The sequence below is a fragment of the Zerene cesonia genome, unplaced genomic scaffold, assembly GCF_012273895.1.
Source record: "Zerene cesonia ecotype Mississippi unplaced genomic scaffold, Zerene_cesonia_1.1 Zces_u008, whole genome shotgun sequence".
Classification (NCBI taxonomy): Eukaryota; Metazoa; Arthropoda; class Insecta; order Lepidoptera; family Pieridae; genus Zerene; species Zerene cesonia.
In genome coordinates, this window is record NW_024045138.1 from 320,478 (window position 1) to 341,339 (window position 20,862).

General features: G+C 33.3%; 2 protein-coding genes across 2 annotated transcripts; both read left to right on the forward strand.

The window, feature by feature from the left end:
- Positions 1 to 7,217: 7,217 nt before the first annotated feature.
- LOC119839080 (Bardet-Biedl syndrome 5 protein homolog) lies at positions 7,218 to 11,769 on the forward strand. The gene is made up of 7 exons (XM_038365272.1): positions 7,218 to 7,282; positions 7,647 to 7,795; positions 9,113 to 9,290; positions 9,585 to 9,675; positions 10,210 to 10,356; positions 10,614 to 10,805; positions 11,525 to 11,769. Exons 1-7 carry the CDS (start codon positions 7,218 to 7,220, stop codon positions 11,741 to 11,743), a joined length of 1,041 nt encoding a protein of 346 aa, XP_038221200.1. The 3' UTR covers positions 11,744 to 11,769.
- Positions 11,770 to 12,204: 435 nt separating this feature from the next.
- On the forward strand, positions 12,205 to 19,474 carry LOC119839138. Its single transcript, XM_038365345.1, has 10 exons — positions 12,205 to 12,473; positions 13,147 to 13,290; positions 13,850 to 14,033; positions 14,464 to 14,633; positions 14,889 to 15,085; positions 15,544 to 15,674; positions 16,146 to 16,312; positions 16,929 to 17,368; positions 18,103 to 18,238; positions 18,949 to 19,474. The coding sequence occupies exons 1-10, from the start codon at positions 12,348 to 12,350 to the stop codon at positions 19,255 to 19,257; spliced, it is 2,004 nt and encodes a 667-aa protein (XP_038221273.1). The 5' UTR covers positions 12,205 to 12,347; the 3' UTR covers positions 19,258 to 19,474.
- The last annotated feature ends 1,388 nt before the right edge of the window (positions 19,475 to 20,862 follow it).

Sequence of the window (20,862 nt, forward strand, 5' to 3'; positions counted from 1 at the left end):
CTTTATACTATGCTTTATACTGCTTTATACTATAAAGAATAAATAAATAAACATATATCATTCAGTCCGCTTCTATAAATGAGAACTGTAGACAAACAACTTAACGTACTCAAAGGTAACTTTGGTTAGGCGTATTCGTATAATTGATTGTTCCCCTGAATTTTAAGTGTTGAATTATTTAGTCGTGTTTTTCGCGAGCTCTATCGAACATAAGACAAAAATAGGTTATTTTACGCGCTGTATATCTGGCATCAGATAACTAAATAGTTGCTACACCAGGCTTGATTGTACGCAAATGAAAGCATCTTATAAAACCAATCTGAAACTGAATTAAGACAAATACAGCAATAATTTGAACAGTTGTTCTGGTTGTAATGTTAATTATTGGTAGACATTTATTATACGTTAGTTAAATGCATGTTCAGATATATATCATCTACTTTCTCAATTATTTAAACACACGTATGTATACATGTATGTTTATTCTTCTGAATGGCACCCAAAAAAGGCGACTGAAAAAAGGTGATTTATTTAATAATTTATTTTTGCACAGCACAGATAACATAATACTATACGTCAACAGATATATCGCCCTGTAATCCCAGGTATATAACCTTTTTAGTTGTATTAAGAAATTATAAATTTTTAAAATAAATTTCTCATGCAATGCCATGGAAAACAATATACGCTCTAATTTATTCCAACAAGTCAAGAGAAGATATTTTTGAAATAAATATCAGGAATATCAAATGTACAAGTACGAAGTTTTCAAAATTTCCAAGTGGACTAAAAATATGGGAATTTCATAGAACAATACTAAAATATTAATAAAATCCAAATGAAAGTTTTAATTGCGTTCAATATTAGGGTACATAATCGAGTCCGAATTAACTCCGAGGGTCGGCAGATGCGTGAAATTAGTCAATTAAAAGTATTAAAGAAATTTCCATTTAGCCCTTTCTATGCTAAGAATTGTTGACTAAAATAATTATTAGTTACTTTCGCGTAGGTTATTTGAAACGTTATATAGAGTAAGGAATCTTGAACGTCTGTTACATTTGTTAGTCTCTTTTAAATACTAAGCGGAATAAACTAATAGTTGATTTATGAACGTAAAGTTTTCTAGCTAATTTCCCAAATTCTATTTCGGGTCATGTCCCCCATGGCTACATCCAGGGTCTAGATGGACCACTAATACAAAAATAACAAATTAATGTTGTTAATCATAATATTTTTACGTGTGTCGTTACCTATAAAAATGTTTTTTTTGCGATTCATTACGACTATGTGAACGCCACTAGCACCAAACCTGGTTTCCTCCTTTGTTATCCCTACTAATATCATAAATGCGAAAGTAACTCTGTCTGTCTGTCTGTCTGTTTAGCTTTCACGCCTAAACGACTGAACCGATTTTGATAAAATTTAGTATGAAGATAGAACTGAACTTGGGAAAGGATATAGGATACTTTAATCGCGAAAAAAAGGGTAGAAAAGTTTTAAAGAGGGGATGAAATTTTGTATGAACGTTCGTTATTGTCAAACTGATGTTGATAAAACTTGGTATGAAGATGGAGCTAAACGTGGGAAAGAACAAACCATACTTTTTAATGCGAAGAAAATACTCCTTACCATGTCGCGCGAAATAAGCGAATTCTACGCGGGCGAAGCCGCGGCCGAAAAGCTAGTATTTTATATGTACCACTAGTGAATCGCCACTATATATAACACATCAATGTTTTTTGCCATAAAACAATCTACGAGTATGAACAGAGCAAAGAATGTATATTGAAAATTAAAAATTCAGTTCTCGCGTGTCTCACACACACATAAACCTAATTGTTATTTATTACAAACATAAACGGAAGGGGGAATTACGAAACCGATGTGACGGAAATTGGTTTTAATAAAAGCGAAAGAAATACGCCAGAATAACTAAAGAGTTAGTTTGATAATTTTGAACGAGCGCAAATAAGAAACAAATTGATTCTTTATTATATCTGCACATTATTTGCATCACCGCTGCTCGAAACGGTGAAAGAAAACATCGTGAGGAAAGAGGCATGTCATAGAATCAAACTTCGACATGTGACATCTGCCATCCCATACTTGGCCAGCGTGGTGGATTATGACCTGAACTCTAATAGGATGCGTGTCGCTCCAATGGGGACATATTTGGACTGATGATAATGATGAACTACAGAGATTATCTTATTAGTGTCTAGCTCAAACTTATAAAGCCACGGAAGACATAAATATTACTCAACTAGCTTTTGTCCGCGGCCTCGCACGCGTTACTTTCCGAGTAGTTTATCACTTTATCACTCTATGAATTGAAAAAAATTAACCAAAATCCATTGTGCAGTTTTAAAGATCTAACCATACCTACATACATATATACATAGAGACACACAAAGCGACTTTTCTTTATACTATGTAGTGACATTTTATTAAGATAAAGACGTATCTGATCCCATTCTAAATCCTAAACCCACCCACCAATCCGTGCGTACAGCATACACATAATTCATTATGTGTATGCTTTATATACGTATGAATATATATTATAGATAAATTATATTTATTATGCATCATATTGATCCAGGAAGTACATTAGCTAATGGCATTAATAATAAATATTATTTTAAAATTGTATTAGCTTATTACTAACTAAAATAAGAACTAATTCTCTAACCTATACCTAATATAAAAGCCTTCATTCACCGGCTTGAAATTTTAAAATATAACGTATTCTTTCCATATTTCTATGAAATTTTCATTCAAAAAAAGCATAACTCTAAAATATTTCGTCGACCCTAGACGACAATCCATCGTCAACATCCGCTCCACAACATCCTCGTAGTTATTATTTATATGAAGATTCGAGACTACTTATCTCTACTTGACTCTGAACAAAAATCCACTTCGTATTTAATTTGGAAACGTATTTTAATGGCATTAAATGCTGCAGCTTCCCCAGGAACATGAATATCGGATTGTATTGAAGGTGAATACGATACAAATAATTAGGGGGTTAATGTCGGTTAGTAAACGGCAGCACTTATGTGGAGAGCTTGCAGCGGCCGAGCCTTAAAATGTAGGAAGCGCGTACACTGAACGACGTAGCGTAATTTATTAGATTAATTATTAGCAATGAAATTTGATACCTATTTTTTTTGGGTTAGATGTCAGAATGCAACTGTTAAATGAAATATGTGATAAAAATTATTTGTACCTTACTAACATCTACATATATAGTATATCAAGTAGTGTTAGCTACACTATTGATGTGTCAAGAGCAGCGAAACATATTTGGATGAAATTTGGGACAAAAACAGTGTGAGATCCTAGAAAAGTGTCGGAAATTCCACACGAACGGGAACTATCGGCGGAAAATCCTATCCTTTCTACTTTTTCCTTCGGCAAAGCCGCAGGCTGAAAGCTATTAGTTAAACATACTATATTAAGTAAAGACATGTATACTTACGCAGCTTACATTTATATTTTTCTAGCGTTCCGCCCCAGCTTCGCCCTGGTATATATGTATATAGCGTTCCTCAATAAATGGGCTTTCTAACACCGAAATAATTTTTCAAATCGGACCAGTAGTTCCTAAGATTAGCGCGTTTAAACAAACTCTTCAGCTTTATAATATTAGTATAGATTAATAAATCGTGTCGATCCATGATCAAAGACATTTGTTAATTACGAATATACACCAGAGGACCATTTCAGTGTCTGTCCTTCCTATAATTACAAGCACTTGAGCTTGCGCGGTTGTTATCCTTTAGAGAGGCAATCACCAGGTCTTATGGCAAGGCATATTCGCAGATAGAAGTATCAACTATCAACACAAGATATCTCAAACTGAAATTCAAACATTTGTTTATTCAAGTAGACTTCTATAAGCAGTTTTGAATCGTCATAACATAGTTCACCCATTTATATACGAAAAGCTTATCGCTTCATTGGTTGCTTTAAATACCTTGTAATTACTAGCGAATTTTCTGTACTAATTATGAATGAATAATGCTAAAATAAGTTTCTTTAGTGACGTATTGTATATCCATTTGAATTTAATGGATCCATTATTCCGTTTTGTATATCATCCATTCGTTCATCCATACACATAAACCATACACTTACGGAATGTATATTTTCTTTTTATAAATATGTACCTACTTAATTTATAATTTCGTTTAAAAATTTTGTAGTAATTTTCTATTAGAAAATTGTTAAATTAAATCTATTGTTAATCTTTATTGCTGTTGCTTTCCAATTAATGAATAAAGACATAAATAATTTGATGTTCTTTTACCTACCCTTATGTATTTGACATATAAATATGAAATTGTGTGTTCACAACAAGGTATAGTACGCAATATTAGTATGTGTTGAATTTAATATTGCACAATTAAGCAGGAACTATGCTGTTATGCGATATCTGGGACGATGTTATTACACACGTAATTTTAGATTATATGTCGAGCGCGTAAGGCTTCTTTTACGATGCAAAAATTAATAGGTCTTCAAGGAGATGATGTAACACCCCAGTTATTTAGAAAAAATATAATTGTACGAAATTAATTCAATTCCAATTAGCCCTTAAGAGAAAACAATATAATTATGATATATGAGTAGGTACAGTTTTAATTTGTGATTCGTTAATACATGCAAAACCTGAATCAATTTGGATGAAACCATATATAATAAAACCTATTAAAAAAGTGATAAAAGCCAGAAATTTGAGACTAACTATATTTCAAAATTTAACCAGGGTACTATAACTTAAGATAAAGTTACTGTATTATTTCGAATTTTCAGCTCAAAAGTAGACTAACACTGATTAAGATTTGAGCTTAAATAAATAATAAATATCCTTCCAAAATTCGGAAAACAAACTGTATTCTCCACAGCATTATAGCAACATTAACCTCGCTAAAATTCATATTTTATGCAGTGGCAACATATTTATGCGAAACTCCTAACCTCAAAAGTACATTTAAAATGTAGGAGTAACGCAAACTTTACGAGGACCGTAATCGTTCGTAATCATGATAAACCCGACAGTAAAAACATTTTTACGTTCAGCCATATTTAATATTTGTACTTCGTAATATTTAATTGTTTTCCTTATAACTTTACGTCAAAGGAGGTTATTCGACCGCCCACTTGCGTGATTATTTTTTTTTTATCGATTATTTTCTGATAGCAATAAAAAAAATAAGTCATTCGTATAATCTGTTAAGAAACGTTAATTCAAAAAATATAATGTGATAAAACTAATACCGATATATAAAATGTATTTCATGAAATACGCTACGAATTATGAAGCTCCATCGTTTTCGGAAACTCAGTGCATAATAGATCAAAAGATAATTGAGTTAAGCACATAAATCATACAATAAAGGAGTTAATTAAACCTTTGGAGCACCATACAAAGGATTTTATAACAATGATCAAATTAATACGATGGTATGTTGAAGAACAAGCCAATGGTAACCCATCAACTCTTTGACTGCGGCTAGTTCACTTGATCTGCGGCTCATTTATAAGTTAATGTGATTACATACACATACAATAAAAAGTACAACCGACGAAGATACTGCCTTTCAAATTTAGTTGCTAGGTTACCAGTTTGATATTTTATTGAGACTTATTCTAATTTGTCTGCAAAGACAATATACGACCTCTATTTATCGTATTTAGGTACTTTTAAAATAATCACCAAGATTATCTTATACTTTATACCTTTACTTTGAACGTCAATGATAAATATATTTCAACACACTCGTATAAGACGTAAATTACCATACCAAAGACCTTAATTAAACTTCGCAACTTAAATGTAGCATTTCCTCATAAAACGTCAAAGGAACAATAAACTCCCCTCCACGGTGGTACATTACGTCCATGGGTGGGGTACAAAGAAGTTGCCAGTTGTCAAAACAATTACCATTAATGCGGGGAAAATGAAATCCTTTGAGACATTCACTACGAGAGATGACAAATCCGATAATGTTTTGATAAGGCTTTTAAGACATTTTAGGCCCCAATAAATCTGTCATAAACTTTGACCGATATCTGACATTGAGGGCCGAATGACTATTTAATTATTCCATTACTTGTAAGATGGAAATTAAATAAAAAGCCTTTTGAATCACTGCTAATCATGTTATTGTTCTTGAAGTTTGAACTAAAGAAAGAATTAATAGATAAAAGAATAAAAAATCTAATAAAAGTAGTCTTTTATTGTGAATGTAGAGGCACAATTATTGTGAATTATACTTCTGAAGTAATAATAGACGAATTCGTTGTATTCATTTAATAAAATTTTAGAAATAAATTGATGCAGTAATTTCTTTTAAACGACGAGTTAAGAATAGTTAGTTTATGAATACATAATGCATGTTAAAGATATCACTGGCGTACCCAGGGGGATGGTTTTAGTCCCCCTTTTTGAAATATTAAATTAATAAAAGAAAATGTATGCGAACTGTCTTATTTACTACTTGCTTTTCTTACCCTACACTAATCCACTCAAGGACATGGTACCTCGAGGGAGTCTTTTTTGTATATTAGGGTTATTTTAAACACTTTTAGTAGTTACCTTTCTTAATCCCTCTTAAAATAAAATCTGACTACGCCCGTGACAGATATTTCATCATCATCATCATCATCAGCCCTTAAATGTTCCCACTGCTGGGACACAGGCCTCCTATGAGGGTTCAGGCCATAATCAACCACGCTGGCCAAGTGCGGGTTGGCAGATGTCACATGTCGTCGAACTTTTGATTCTCGGACATGCCGGTTTCCTCACGATGTTTTCCTTCACCGTTTTAAGCAGTGGTGATGTTATCTACATGCGCAGACAAATTGAAAAATCAATTTATTTCCTGCACGCTCGCCCGGTCTCGAACCCCGACTTATCGATTTTGAAGTCTGAGGTTCTCACCACTGAGCCACCACTGCTATTGCTAGACAGATATTTAATTTGACAGATATTTGTTTCGTTTTAACCTAATAGATAACACCTAAAATGAAAACAAAACACCGTCGAACTAGCGGCAAGATGCTAGTTACATAGTAACATAGCATAAAACAGTATTGAACCCTTCAGAACAAAGCTATACATTTCGTACGAGACTTCAAACATTGGTTGCCACGGCAACCGTTATAATAACAAGAATATAACCTCTTTGGTGCCTGTTTCGAACAAAATGTCCAAAAATAAAAAAGGTATAGTGTGGGAAGACCGCGAAGTGCTATTCGATTTGCCATTTGAGTATGTACATATTATATTTTTTGCCTTAAAGCAGTAATAACAGTTTTCCATTTTATAGAAAAGTTACTACGGAAGCATGTTTAAAAAAGGAACATTATCAAAAATATCAAATATGGTGTTCAGCTTTCTGGTGAAAGAATAATTTTCAATGTTTGTACAGCCGTTTTTGAGCTTATCATAATCATAATCGTCATCATCATCATCGGCCCATACAAATTTGAACAAGTTCTGGCAATTTGAAGGCGAATTAGATTGTTTTTTTGTAATTTTATTTTAATTTATTGTAAGTTCTTATTGTTTCTTATTGTGTTTGTTTATCAATTTAAATCTACATTTGAAAAATAAATTAACGATTATTTTGTAGATACTTGAAACTGCGCTCCGGCGAAAAGATTTTCGATAGAATCGAACCGATAGAAGATACGAAAGGTAACTGCGGGGTCAAAGGTCGAATGATAGTAACAAACCTAAGGGTGATATGGCATTCCTTATCATCACCTAGGATTAATCTATGTAGGTATCTAACAAAAAAGAATTTTTTATAGTTATTTTTTAATTTTCAACCGACTTCATAAAAAGGTTATCAATTTGACGGTTTTTTTTTTGGAATTGTATTTTCAGAACTTTCGACTGGGTGAACAAATTTAAATAATTCTTATTTATGATAGCTAGTGCTTTAGGCGGTTTAGTTGTTTATTAAAAATAAATATTTAAAACGATGAAAGTATTATAATTAATTCATAAATTATCATAAAGTTTGTCATCATTGTAGTTATACATTATTATAAAGCTGAAGAGTTTGTTTGTTTGAACGCGCTAATCTCAGGAACTACGGGTCCGATTAGAAAAATTATTTCAGTATTAGATAGCCCATTTATTGAGGAAGGCTATAGGCTATATATGAAACCGCTAGTTATTAGTAAATCAGGCAAAAACAGCTTTTATTCGAACCAACAGTTCCTGAGATCAACGCCTTCTATCAAACAAATACTTCACTATTATGATGTCAAGTATAGATAGTTATATCGAATCAGCGTTTCCATGCCCCTCTGGGGGGACCTACACTATTCATGCTATGATTGGCCCTCTGGATTACGGAGGATTGTACTAATTTCGCAGCCCATGTAATTGTCTCGTCATAATTAATTCATAGAGATTATTAATTTCATGTATGAATAAGATTATTAATTGAGACTAGTTGTTTAACCCTGCGTTGTACGCTTTTCCTTAATTGACGTAAATTAATAGCCAAAATGGAAACATTTATTAACGATAATGTTATTTATGATTAATTATGGAACGTATGGAAAAAGTACATAAAAAATTAACACAAATTTAGGTCATATTACGCAGATTTCGTAAAGGGAGCAAAAATCTTGAAACATAAGTAAGAATTTAGTGTGCCCAAAACATTAACTCAGTCAAAGTCGCATGGCACAGATGGTCCTAAACCATTCCCACTGGAAATTTATTTATCTACTCGTATTAATCATAGAGACATTTATGCGGATAAACGAATTCTCCAATGACAAACATTCCATATAATTTGATTCGAATTGATGTCTGTCAAAACCGATTACCTAGGTACATAATGCGATTCCGACTTGCGATACTCCATTGACATTAATTTTAGAAAAACAATGGAAGACACCTAGGATTATGATTTACTTTCACGCAAACACTACAGAACCGATTGCGATGCAATTTAGTACGTAGACAGCTGGACATCTGGAATAACATATAGGCAACTTTTTATCCCGATATCCTCCGGAATACGGACTTACGGGTGAAACCGCGGGGCGCAGCTAGTAAATGATAAATTTCTTCCAGCTATCGGTTTAAACTGTTTCATATCCACAAGTACAAAAACCGTTACCTCCGGCCTTCGCGGCAGCACCCAGGCGCTGCACGTGCAAGCTGGGTTCAAGAAGAATAGATACGAATTTGTCTTTACAAATTTGTCTCCTAACTGCGTACGCCATTACACCACTGTGATTGCCGTTCATAAGTAAGTTATATTGTTTATTTGTTTGATATGAAATTGTTATATATGGTGTATGTGTTACACGAACGTGTGACACTCTTATATGAATGATCCCTAGAGTAACGCATCTAACAGGAATGTAAAAAATGCACATACTTTATTGAGCTCGTTCTTTTAAAAGCATACATAGAAATAAGTTACTACCGAGTTCAGAAAGTTGGTCCTAAAAAGCTCTTAACAAATCATATAAATTAAATGTCCTTTAAATAAATGTGCACAAATTTCTACTAATAGAACTAATTATTTTCCTAATTTCAGAGCTTATGCGGGATCAAGGCTTTATCGTGACTTAAAACTTCGAAGCGCAATAATTCATAACAAACAGTTACGCATTCTATCCCTAGAAAAGGTATGTTTTGGTCATCAATTGAATCTAACACATTAAAACCTACATATATAAATTATTCTACTATTGATATAAATACCGACCTATCGTTTTATTTCCCTCCATACAAAATGCCTCATATGGATACATCTATGTATATATTTAACAATTTAATCTACCACCCAGATTAAAATTGTGGAAAATATACATTAAAGTGATAACGTACCTACTACTGTTTATAGAATTTCGTTGAAAGGTTCGTATTTATCTATAAGTACTAGTAATATAAACCTGTAGAGTTTGTTTTTCATAGTAGATAGTCAATTTACTGAGGAAGGGTAGATGAAACCGCAGGACACACCTATTTGTTTACATACCTTCTTCCTTTAAAGGCCGGCAACACTCCCGCAACTCTCCAGGTTGCGTGGACGCCTATGGGCGGCGTTAATCTCCGGTGACGCGCCTGCTCGTTTGCTCGCTATAATATAAAAAAAAAAATATACGAAAAATAATCGTAATTTTAAGTTAATATTATGAATTATCTGGTAATCATTCTAGATATGCCTTAGTGAGTCTGGAATTTGGAATTTATCAAGTGAATCAGGCAATTTGGGTACGATGGTGGTAAGCAATATCAGGATTGTGTGGTACGCGGATATAAATGAAGCTTTTAATGTCTCCATGCCGTACATAACAATCGAAAGTGTAAGTTTTTTATCCGTCTTTGATAGGTTTTTATTGGCCTTTATGATTTTACAATTTAATTACAACTTACTGGATACTGTCATTATTTGTTCAAGCTATGTTTTGTTAACTTCGACCAATAATATGGGTTCTCCTTAAGTTTAATACATTTGTCACTTAAAATGTAACTTTAATACTTAAATATATTTTATACCAATTTAAACAAGTTTTATTAAACGCGGAGTAATTAAGAATAACATGATAATATATACTTGTAGATTACAATTCGAGACTCAAAATTCGGCGACGCCCTAGTGATCCATGTACGCCCTACATCCGGGGGCTATGTGCTAGGCTTTAAGGCTGATCCTAAGGGGAGACTTCCCGCACTTCTGGCTGAGCTGCAGGCATTGCATCAAGCGTATACAGAAAGACCAGTCTTTGGCGTTGAAATGAATTGGAATCATGAGGTATTTGTACTGACTTCAATGAATTTAGAGGAGTGTTAATTGCGAACCAGCCAAAACTTGTTTTGAGTAATGTAAATATACGTTACCATAAGAACCTGATGGTTTATCCATTGCTTGTTTTTACAAAGCCTATCGAAAGATTATTTTAACTGAGATTCTGGCTTTCCATTGAGTCCCAAGGTGTAACTATGAAACTTTCTGCCGTACAAACAAATTATTACAACATCCCAACATGAACAATAAATATAAACCCACTAGAATCGCCCAGAGTTTAAAATTCGAACTGTTTACTCTAACAATTCCCATTTGGCACCTACGTTTCACTGCACATATCGCAACGTATAACGTACATTTGAAATCAGCATTGTAACACGAAAACAAAGGTTTGTAAAATTTGATCACGTGAAGAAAACATTAAAATATGTTGGTGCGTGAAAACTAAAAACTCATCTGTTCAATAGTAACTATATACTCGTATATATGATTGATTAAATAAATATATAAATGTTTATAGATGTACACTACACTGCCTGTGCAGGCTGCTTGTACGTACGTATGACAAATAAAAGAATTACATAATTAGAAATATGAAATATTGGTATGTAGTATTGAAGATGTTAAGAATTGGATCATAAGTAGAAATGAAAGCTCAGTACATTGATGTACTTTGTACACGCTTGCTTTTAGTAGGTACATTACCATAAATATGTTTTTTGCAGGAGCCACGACCCTTGAATGAAGATATTGAAGAATTGGAAGAAATAGGGGAACCGCGGGGAGAAATGGGACCTACTCTTTATTTAGCTTCACACTTAGCTCAAAACAATGAAGAGTCAAGTAATCAACCAGTATATAGTCCTTATTTGGGACTGGCAATCGAACCCTTGAAAGAAGGAATTACTTTGAAAAGCTTATTCGAAGTTCAAACGGCAAATTGAATATTTAAATGATTATGTTTATGAGAATAAACTTAAGTACAACAATTTTTTTATTATTTACTTTTACTGTATAATTTAATGGAAGGTACCGCTTAATACCCATGTCATATAATACTTTCTGGTTAGTGAGAAAACCAAGAAAAACTAACTTACTTGTAAATGCCCTGGGTTATGTCGAATACTCACTACAATATTGGACTACCGAATAAACTCCGCTATGCTCCGTCGAACCGATTTAATGAGGGGGACATAGAACATATAATACTATGCTATCATAGGTATATGTTCAAATTGGTCCGCAACCCCTTCCACAGATTAAGTAATATTTACCCCCTCTACAAGCATGTTACAGATACTAGTAATTGATTAAACTATTATTTTACTTGCTATGTAAAAAAAAAAAAATGTCAAAAACGTCAAAGCAAACTTCAAAGTAAAAACGTCACAATTCACAACTCGAATCAAAAAAGGTGCAATGCCAATAATATGTTCAGTTTGCAAGTTTGAACTTGAAAATAAAAAAAAATTGTGCATTTGCAATCAGATAATGCATAAAATAATATATTTATCTGCATGAATTTGATGAATTATTTATATTGTTTGTATGTCGAATACGTTCAGTATTTATGTAAAACATCTGTCTAATGTGTATGTTGTTGTGTGTTGTGTACAAATTATATGTTGCTTTACCAATATGAATAAAGAGAATAATAGAAGTGCTGCTGGATTGGTAAGTAAAATCTTTATTGTACTTAAATATTATAAATTTACAGAGTTTTTTTTACACAAATAATAGGTCCTAATTTGTAAATTAAGCAAGTATATCTTACTTATGTATGAGTATAATACTGGAATAGTATTATAACTGCAATAGAAAAGATTTGTTTATCGAACGTTTAAAACATGTTAATTGTCATGTGTAAATTTCAGAACAAGGATCTTATTAAGAGATCATGTCAATAATTATAGAATTTGTTCAAAACCTTGCATCTGTACTGACAACATATTATTGAGATATCTTGTCAATTATATATTCGATGTCATTAAGAGTAATTGATTATCCAATATCTTGACTAATATTATGAAGAGTGTGAATTTGTGATGTTGTAGAGAGAAATCTCTGGATCTACTGAACCAATTTGGATTTTTTTAAATAGAAAACGACATTATTTGTAAGGCTATATTTTATTCCATTATTATCCTGGGTCAACCTGGGTATAATATGTAACACAAGTAAAAGAAAAGTGCAATATTTATTAAACACATTACATTGACAGTGTTTGAATGTGTTTGATACATGAACATGGTAAATTATTGTTCTCATGTACTTTGACCATTTCTGACTTTAAAACAAAGTTTTGTTAAATAAAATAAGGTTTGATACAACCAGTTTAACTTTCCAGAGACGCTCAGCTGTTGCTGAAAGATTAAGGCTCCGTGAAGAATGGCTGGCATTAAAGGGTGTGGATGATGTGAACAAGCAAAACAGATTCTTGGTCAAGAAACCAATAAATGTACGGACAAATAAACAACCTCACAATAGTAAAGTAAGTAACAATTATAGATATACTTTTTATGTGTAATTAATAAGATTATGGGATAGTTAATTAGATTTTGTCAATATCCAAGAGAATTTGTTAAGAATCACTTCATTGGTTGACATTATGTATTCCATTTCATTAAATATATGTAAAGTAATGCAAAATTTCAATACATAAATTAATTGAAGGAAGTCTATAAGTCATAAATGTTTTCAAGGTTTCAGCATTTTCTCTGACTAATTTGGTTATGAGAAAGCGCATAAAAAAAAATGATGGGATGTGTCAAAAAATATTCAACATAATGGACCAATTAATTCAAGTAAATTAGAAATTAGAAAGCCAAAAAGTGCAAGAACTATTGTATTTTAGTTGTACAATGTTTGTGATAATATGTGTGTGTAATACTTTTGGATAAACTGCTTAAATAGATTTGCAAACCTCTTTAAAAAATTGAACTTGTTTTAAGTATATAAATAACATACTATTAATTTCAAAAGAAGCACCAATAATTGAAGAAATTTAATCAAGAACTCCCAATACAAACATTACAATTAATTTATTACAGTTACCATCAAAACCCAAAAATTATACGAACACAATAACAAGTGATGCCCTACGTGGTGTGGTGGCTTACGTGGACGTGGGGGCGGAGTCTCGAGCGCTAGCTCTCAGGGCCGCTTTGATGGCGCTGGGAGCTTCAGTGGTGCCCGCATGGAACCCCCTAGTTACACATCTTATCTGGACGCAGGGTGAGAAATCTGATTCATTTATTAGATGACCTGGTAATTCTGTATAGCCTCATAATTATAACATACATCATGTTATAAATTAAAATGGAGGAAAGTGGGATGTGTTTAATATTAGTTTGGTCGTAATAAGAATTAACTGATAATTATTTATTAAACAGTAAGTCATTCAAGTAAGTTAAAAACATTTAAAAGATAATATGTAATAAATGAATGAATTACTATTGATAGAATTATCGACATATTTTTGAATTACATTTGATGCTTTTTGTAATTGTTTTAAAAAAAAATATATAAAAAAAAATGGGTTGAACATGCGACTGAAAGAAATTGAAAGAACAAAAAATTTAATAAATCCACCAAATGTCTTACTATCAGATGACTTGTCTGTTCTGTTACCCCCTTTACTAAAATACTATATATTACATTCCAGGGGGTTGTCGTAAAATCCGTGCTCGGGGCAGAGCTCTAGCCTGCCAGCTGGTCTCGCCCTTGTGGGTGGAAGCCTGCGCGGCAGAGGCTCGACGCTTGCCCGAGAGACTATTCCCAGCGCCAACTAGGCCCTCGGACTTGCCCTCGCCGGCTACGCTGCGGCAATTGTTGGTAAGTAGAGTATGACAAATTCGATATTTATGAATGGCTCATAATGAAATTATCTGATGGGAATAAAATTATTATAAGCTGCTGCCAACTTCGTTCGCATTTTCAATTTGATACTTTTGATAGTTTTTGTAGTATATACACCATCTCACATCAAAACAGGATTGTCGTGCAAATATATAAAATAGCGAATAAATCGCCTTTCAAATCCGTTAAAAGTATTGATTTTAAATTATTTGCACACTTGCTATATTCCAGAAAAAGGCAGAACATGACAACATCCCTCTAGCAGACCTTCTATCAGACAGTAGAGATAGTGATGAAGGAAAACCTGCACGACTAAGGATATCTAGTGAGACTGAAAATAGTCTAGAAAAAAGCAAAAAGCTAGACGAGTCGACCGATCGGTCGCTAAACAACTCCAAAGACAAATCTTGTGATAAATCGACGGATCAATCGCACGACAAGTCGACCGATCAATCGCTCGATACAACAAACGCATCTATTGAATCTTCGAATGAAACGGCTAGTAAGTTAATAACTACTTTTTTATAATAGAGAAATCTTGAACAGTTGTTTTATATTGACATGTATGTTAGTGTAATATTTTTGTTATTTAGTACAAACATATTTAAGAAACAATATAATGTATGTTTCATTCTTTGTATTATTTTAATAACACCACGATTAATTAGATAATAAATCAATAAAATCTTTAACTCACCCATGAAAGAGCATAGATTATTTAATCCTGAACTCTTGAAATTATTGCATTGTTACCGATCCTTGATTAATATACAAAGATTGCATTAAATCTGTCCATTTAAAGTTGGTCCAATTCCTACTAAAAATGTCCGTTACATACAAGTTAATGGTTAAATGGTTCTAAACTTTAATAATAACCGAACCCCACAGATAAACGTGTAAACACAGCGCCACGTAGAGCTCTCCCCGTCACGCCCACTTCCCCTCCGCGGACTAAATCTAGAAGGAAGTTGTTCACCCACAAGGAAGCTGAATTCATCACCGATGATGGTGATAAAGGTGTTTATAATTTTTAATTTACATCTACAATTATGAGTCGAATTATTTTAACAATTTCAATTTTGTTCAAGGAGAAAATATAAATTTAAGAAACAAATAAACGATTCAAACAGATCATCACAGAACCTGTTTAAATTAATTTTTTTTTTCTGTTTGTATTGTATGTTAATTTCTTCAATGTTAAAATATAATATAGACGAAAAATCTTCTAATATTCTAGGTGATATATAGCCTATTACCCTGCAGACCGAGACGGTTTTTTTTGTAGTCCCCACCGGGAATCGAACCCCTTGGTTTCACGTTCACGCGTTAACCACTTTACCAGAAAATGTTCATGTCTGGCATTGAACTACTATTGAACTACAAACTGCTTAAACTACTTAGCCTGCCTTATAACTAGTTAAAAAAGATAATTTCCCCCCGAAACATCGCGAATCTTGCAATATAATAGTAATTTTTTCGCTTCAACAGAAACCCCAACACCCGGAAGACCGAAAACGATACAACTCACCCAGCGAGGTAGGAAGGAGCTCGTGCACGCTGAACGGATCGCAAGGAAGCTTGTGACGTCACATAGGAAACAGACACAGATACAGACACAAAAACCAATGCGGACACACAAATATGTCCCAAGAATTGTGAGTACTGAACTCATTAAGCACTACCTAAGTAATAAAAAAAATCATCCATGTTTTAAATATAAAGTATGGATGATTTTTTTTAATTTTATCCGCAATCAGTGTGTTGCCTGGCAAAGTAGGACATACAGTCAAGTATCACATTTATATAATGTATTTTCGTTTAAGACTTTGAAAGGAAACATGATAAAATAGAAAAGATCTGAAAAGAAAGAATGAAATTTAGTAACAAAATAGTTTGAGACCATTTACTTACATGCTACATCTTTTTTTACGCTACAAACTGCGTACAACTGAGCTGGTGGATCGCCTGATGGTAAGCGATCACCACCTAGAACATACACAGAGTTTGTCTCTGCGCATACGCGGTCTGGCTTTTAAGGGGAAATGGATAAGGAAAGGATTGACGACTCAAAAGAAGGAATGGTCTGAGAAGGGTGAAGAAAAGAAAACGGTACGTCGACTCCCCAATTCAACGTACGAATTACGGTACTTCCCCCGTGCGAATTGGCCCACTTCGTGCCGAAACGTACTCGACCCCCCCATCTCTTATTGTATTGTCGGTTGTAAATGCTCGCAAGTCTACTTAAATTAACTCAATAATTCCCAATTTCAGGTACTAACAGGCATGTCGAAATCAGAGCGGCGCGAAGTGTGCAATGCATTACGGACTCTCAATGCTAAAATACAATCGCAAGTCAACAGAAAAACAACCCATGTGCTACTCGGATCTTGCAGAGAGCCCATACAAGATCTGTCCATGTGCAACCAGTGCAATAAGCCCGAGGATATATTGGAGAAACTGTTTTCTAACATTAATGTGATGGTCGAAGATCATTGTAATAATGGTGTTAATGTGGCATCCGGTACGAAAGTGGTTTGCAAGAACATAAGTGGCGTTAATGTGTTGTGTGATACGTCGAATTGTGGGAGAAATAATGACAGTGGTAACGGAGATTTTGTGGTGAACCAACTTAGTGCAGATGGTGGTGATGAGAATGTGGAAGGGAATAGTGTTATGTGTAGTGCTGAAGCTGTGAATACAATTAAACCAAGGTGACTACTATTGATTTTTATATATTTTTTAACAACTTCAAAAAAAGGATGTTTTCAATGTGACTGTATTTTTGGGTTTGTTGCCTCAGAAATTTAGACTGCTTGAGCCGATATTGATAATTTTCTGGTGCCTACTGTGTGGTCCTGTATTTAAATTGACCTAGTTTTGACAAATGTTAAGCTTTTTGTGAAAAATAATAATAAATTTACTTATTGTCATCTAGTGATTAACATACAATATTTTCAATGACAAGATTTTGTAACTCAGGGACATTAATACATTGGTGTCAGTTTGCCCTGGAAAGGTACACAGAAATTCGGAATGAAATGTGAATGCTTTTGCGTTCCTTGTATTCAGTGGGGGAGCTAAAGGACCATTTCTTTTACCTCACCCTCTCAGCTCTTTCTTTTCTTTCCCCTCTGTTCCTTCCTATATCCCTTTTTAACGTTTTTAAGTCGGCATGCGGGTGAAACCACGTAGAACAACATTATTTGGATTATTTTAATTGACTTTCTTGCTGCTTAGCCCGTGAGATCAAAATAGAATTTCATGATCAAAACTTTCATTTTCCATTTTATCCTCTCATTGGTAGAATTTATCAAAATCCTTTCTCAGCGAATGCCTAAAGCACAGTGGGTATTTGTATGCCAAATTTCACACCAACCAGTAGTAATTAAACTGCCTTCACAGATCAGTCAGTCTACATTTTATTAAGATTCATTGTAAACTTTAGAACGGTAAACGCGTTGCTCGGAGCGGCGCGCGGCTGCCGCGTGCTGTGCGGCCGCTGGGCGCTCGACTGTGCAAAAGAGGGGAGATGGTTGCCGCACTTCGGCTATGAAGTGCCACATTTGTTGAAGATCTCGCAGGTTTGTGTGGTTTTTTAACGAATCTTTAAAGAATTCAGGTTTAATATGGATACATTAGGTTGGGAATGTGTGTAATCTTAATATATATAAATCTCTTGTAACGTTGTTTGTCCGCGATGGGCTCGTAAACTACCCAACCGATTATAATTAATTCTGCACACCATATGCAGTTTGAATCAACTTTAAAAATAGGATAGTTTTTATTATTTCAATTAAGGCAAATTAATACAGGAAATAAAGGCAGCTAGTGTTAATTAAATTTTCGTACTAAGAATAGCATCGATTCTACGCCATTTTTGGAGCTACACATACTATTCATCCTAACCAAAAACCAAGTAATATGAAATGCATAAAATCTCTACATTATCTTTAACTCGAAAATAGAATAAAGGTAAAAGTAGTAAAGGTAGGTCCTTTTTTTACAAACAAAACCAAACAAATGAAAAATAAATGTGTATAAGACGATTTTTAAAATAATTTCGATTTACTGGCTACTGACACTTCAATACACTTTGATAATTGCAATACACTTCGTTATGAACATTCTACAGAATTTTTTAGATTTGAAAAAAAAATTATTAGACACTGTTTGTATTCCTTATTACCTAACTTGCGTTGGTGCTTCGGTTTTTTTGTGCTCGTTGAATCTGAATTAAAATATTGTTAGGTCTCTTTTTAGCTATAGTTTTATTTTTTTGATTATATTACAGAAAGCCCGCGTAGAACGCTCAGCATTAGGTCGGATGCGTTCAGAATACGCGTACGACGTTTTCGGCGGCATAAAAGTCCACATACAACCTAGCGCGTTCCAAAAACCCGCCATAACTCAACTCTTGACACTCTGTGGCGCAGTAATACAAGATGGCGGTAGTGACGTCACAATAGGCACGGCGGAGGGCGAAGTCAGCTCGAAATGGGTTTTTGACAGCGTAGCCGCTGGTAGAATGAGAACAACTAGACGATATGTCAATAAAAATATTCCGACCGAGGTTGTTAATTTGACTCAAGATTGTGTTTAAACTTTGACAGTTGTTTTTTGACATGTGCCTTATTCGGTATGGCGGTTGTCAAAATATTTCGTAGGCATGCAGACGCTAACTGTTTTGATTATATGTAGATTAAAAAAATAATTTTAATTAATTATGGATAGGTACTTGATCTGACATCTGTTTTATATTGTATAATTATTATAAACTAGCGGTCCGCCCCGGCTTCGCCCGTGGTACATATATAGCCTATAGCGTTCCTCAATAAATGGGCTATCTAACACTGAAAGAATTTTTCAAATCGCACCAGTAGTTCCTGAGATTAGCGCGTTCAAACAAACAAACAAACAATCAAACAATCAAACAATCAAACAAACAAACTCTTCAGCTTTATAATATTAGTATAGATATAATAATTTATTTCTATATTTATTATTTTAAGTATTATTTATTTATTTTATAATCAAACTTTCTTATAACCTTTGTGATTCGATAATAATGAATTATTTAATAAAACTTAATTTCGATTATGTCTGCATTTTTAACACTATTCTGTCTTAGATATTTGCGTTAGGTACAAGATTAGGAATAGAATCAATATTACCGACTTTTTTTTAATTAAAATAAAAACCGAAATTTAATTTTTCTACATTAACTTTTGTATATTTGGTACCTAAAAGTTGTAAAAAACTTATTGGCCCTATTTGAGGGTTGAAGAGTAACACGAAATAAAAGCCTTAAGTCTATTTTATTAAAACCAGTATTTTCTGAAATCATATGTAACAGACAGAAATACTTTTGTATTTGTGTCCCGATGAGACAGATACTTCGTTTTTATTCGTTCTGTATAATGAAACATAGATTGTTTTTACAATGTTGATGTTCTGTTACAATGAAGTGTTGTATAACTTCAATAGAAATACTTATATCAAAAAATAGCGTTATCATTTCAATGAATTGTACTAAAAATTACCAAATTATTTTTGTACCTGTTTCTATAAAATTGTACAATATATAATATTTTTTTGTTTTATTTACCCTCTAGTACTGTTTTGATACTTATTTATCATAATATTCAAGACATTATCATGCGTTTATTATCACGGGGGGTTACCGTTAAACTAGAATAATTCCAGTGTGGGGAAAAAGAGATATAAGTCTTACTTAGCATACACTTTCAGTGAAATTAGTACTGCTTAAGATTGCGAAAAACCCCCTGATTAGATTGTTATTACGATTTTCCTAAACCTACATTTTTCAGTCAGTGTTTTGAGGCTACATTTCCCGCTAATGAAGTTATTTTTTTTCACAATTGATATAAGCAGTATTATTTATAACGCATTGAGCTAAGTGCTGGATGATGTCTATTAGTAAAAGAGATGGGAAATGCATTTTTGTATGCCGTACAGAAAAAGTCTTTATTGTTTTCTTCTATTATAATTAGGTATGCTATAAGTTCGTTACCAGATATGGGCTTAGAGAAATAACATTTTGTTAATACTAAACGATGTACCTAGGTGATTTTAATTGTAAACCGCTGTCAAGATATATTCTTAAAACGAACTGATTAGTTCCCTGTATCCTCATCAAACTATAATTTTACAAACAGGTTCTGTTGAAAGATAACAAAAGATTAAG

What these genes read in the sequence shown, in the direction of transcription:
- LOC119839138 (XM_038365345.1), top strand. Translation starts at nt 12,348, where the DNA reads ATGTCGAATACGTTCAGTATTTATGTAAAACATCTGTCTAATGTGTAT. An exon ending in ATAGAAGTGCTGCTGGATTG is followed by an intron (nt 12,474 to 13,146) that starts GTAAGTAAAATC and finishes TTAACTTTCCAG; the next exon opens with AGACGCTCAGCTGTTGCTGA. An exon ending in ATTTGTTGAAGATCTCGCAG is followed by an intron (nt 18,239 to 18,948) that starts GTTTGTGTGGTT and finishes ATTATATTACAG; the next exon opens with AAAGCCCGCGTAGAACGCTC.
- LOC119839080 (XM_038365272.1), top strand. Translation starts at nt 7,218, where the DNA reads ATGTCCAAAAATAAAAAAGGTATAGTGTGGGAAGACCGCGAAGTGCTA. An exon ending in ACTGTGATTGCCGTTCATAA is followed by an intron (nt 9,291 to 9,584) that starts GTAAGTTATATT and finishes TCCTAATTTCAG; the next exon opens with AGCTTATGCGGGATCAAGGC. An exon ending in CGTACATAACAATCGAAAGT is followed by an intron (nt 10,357 to 10,613) that starts GTAAGTTTTTTA and finishes ATATACTTGTAG; the next exon opens with ATTACAATTCGAGACTCAAA.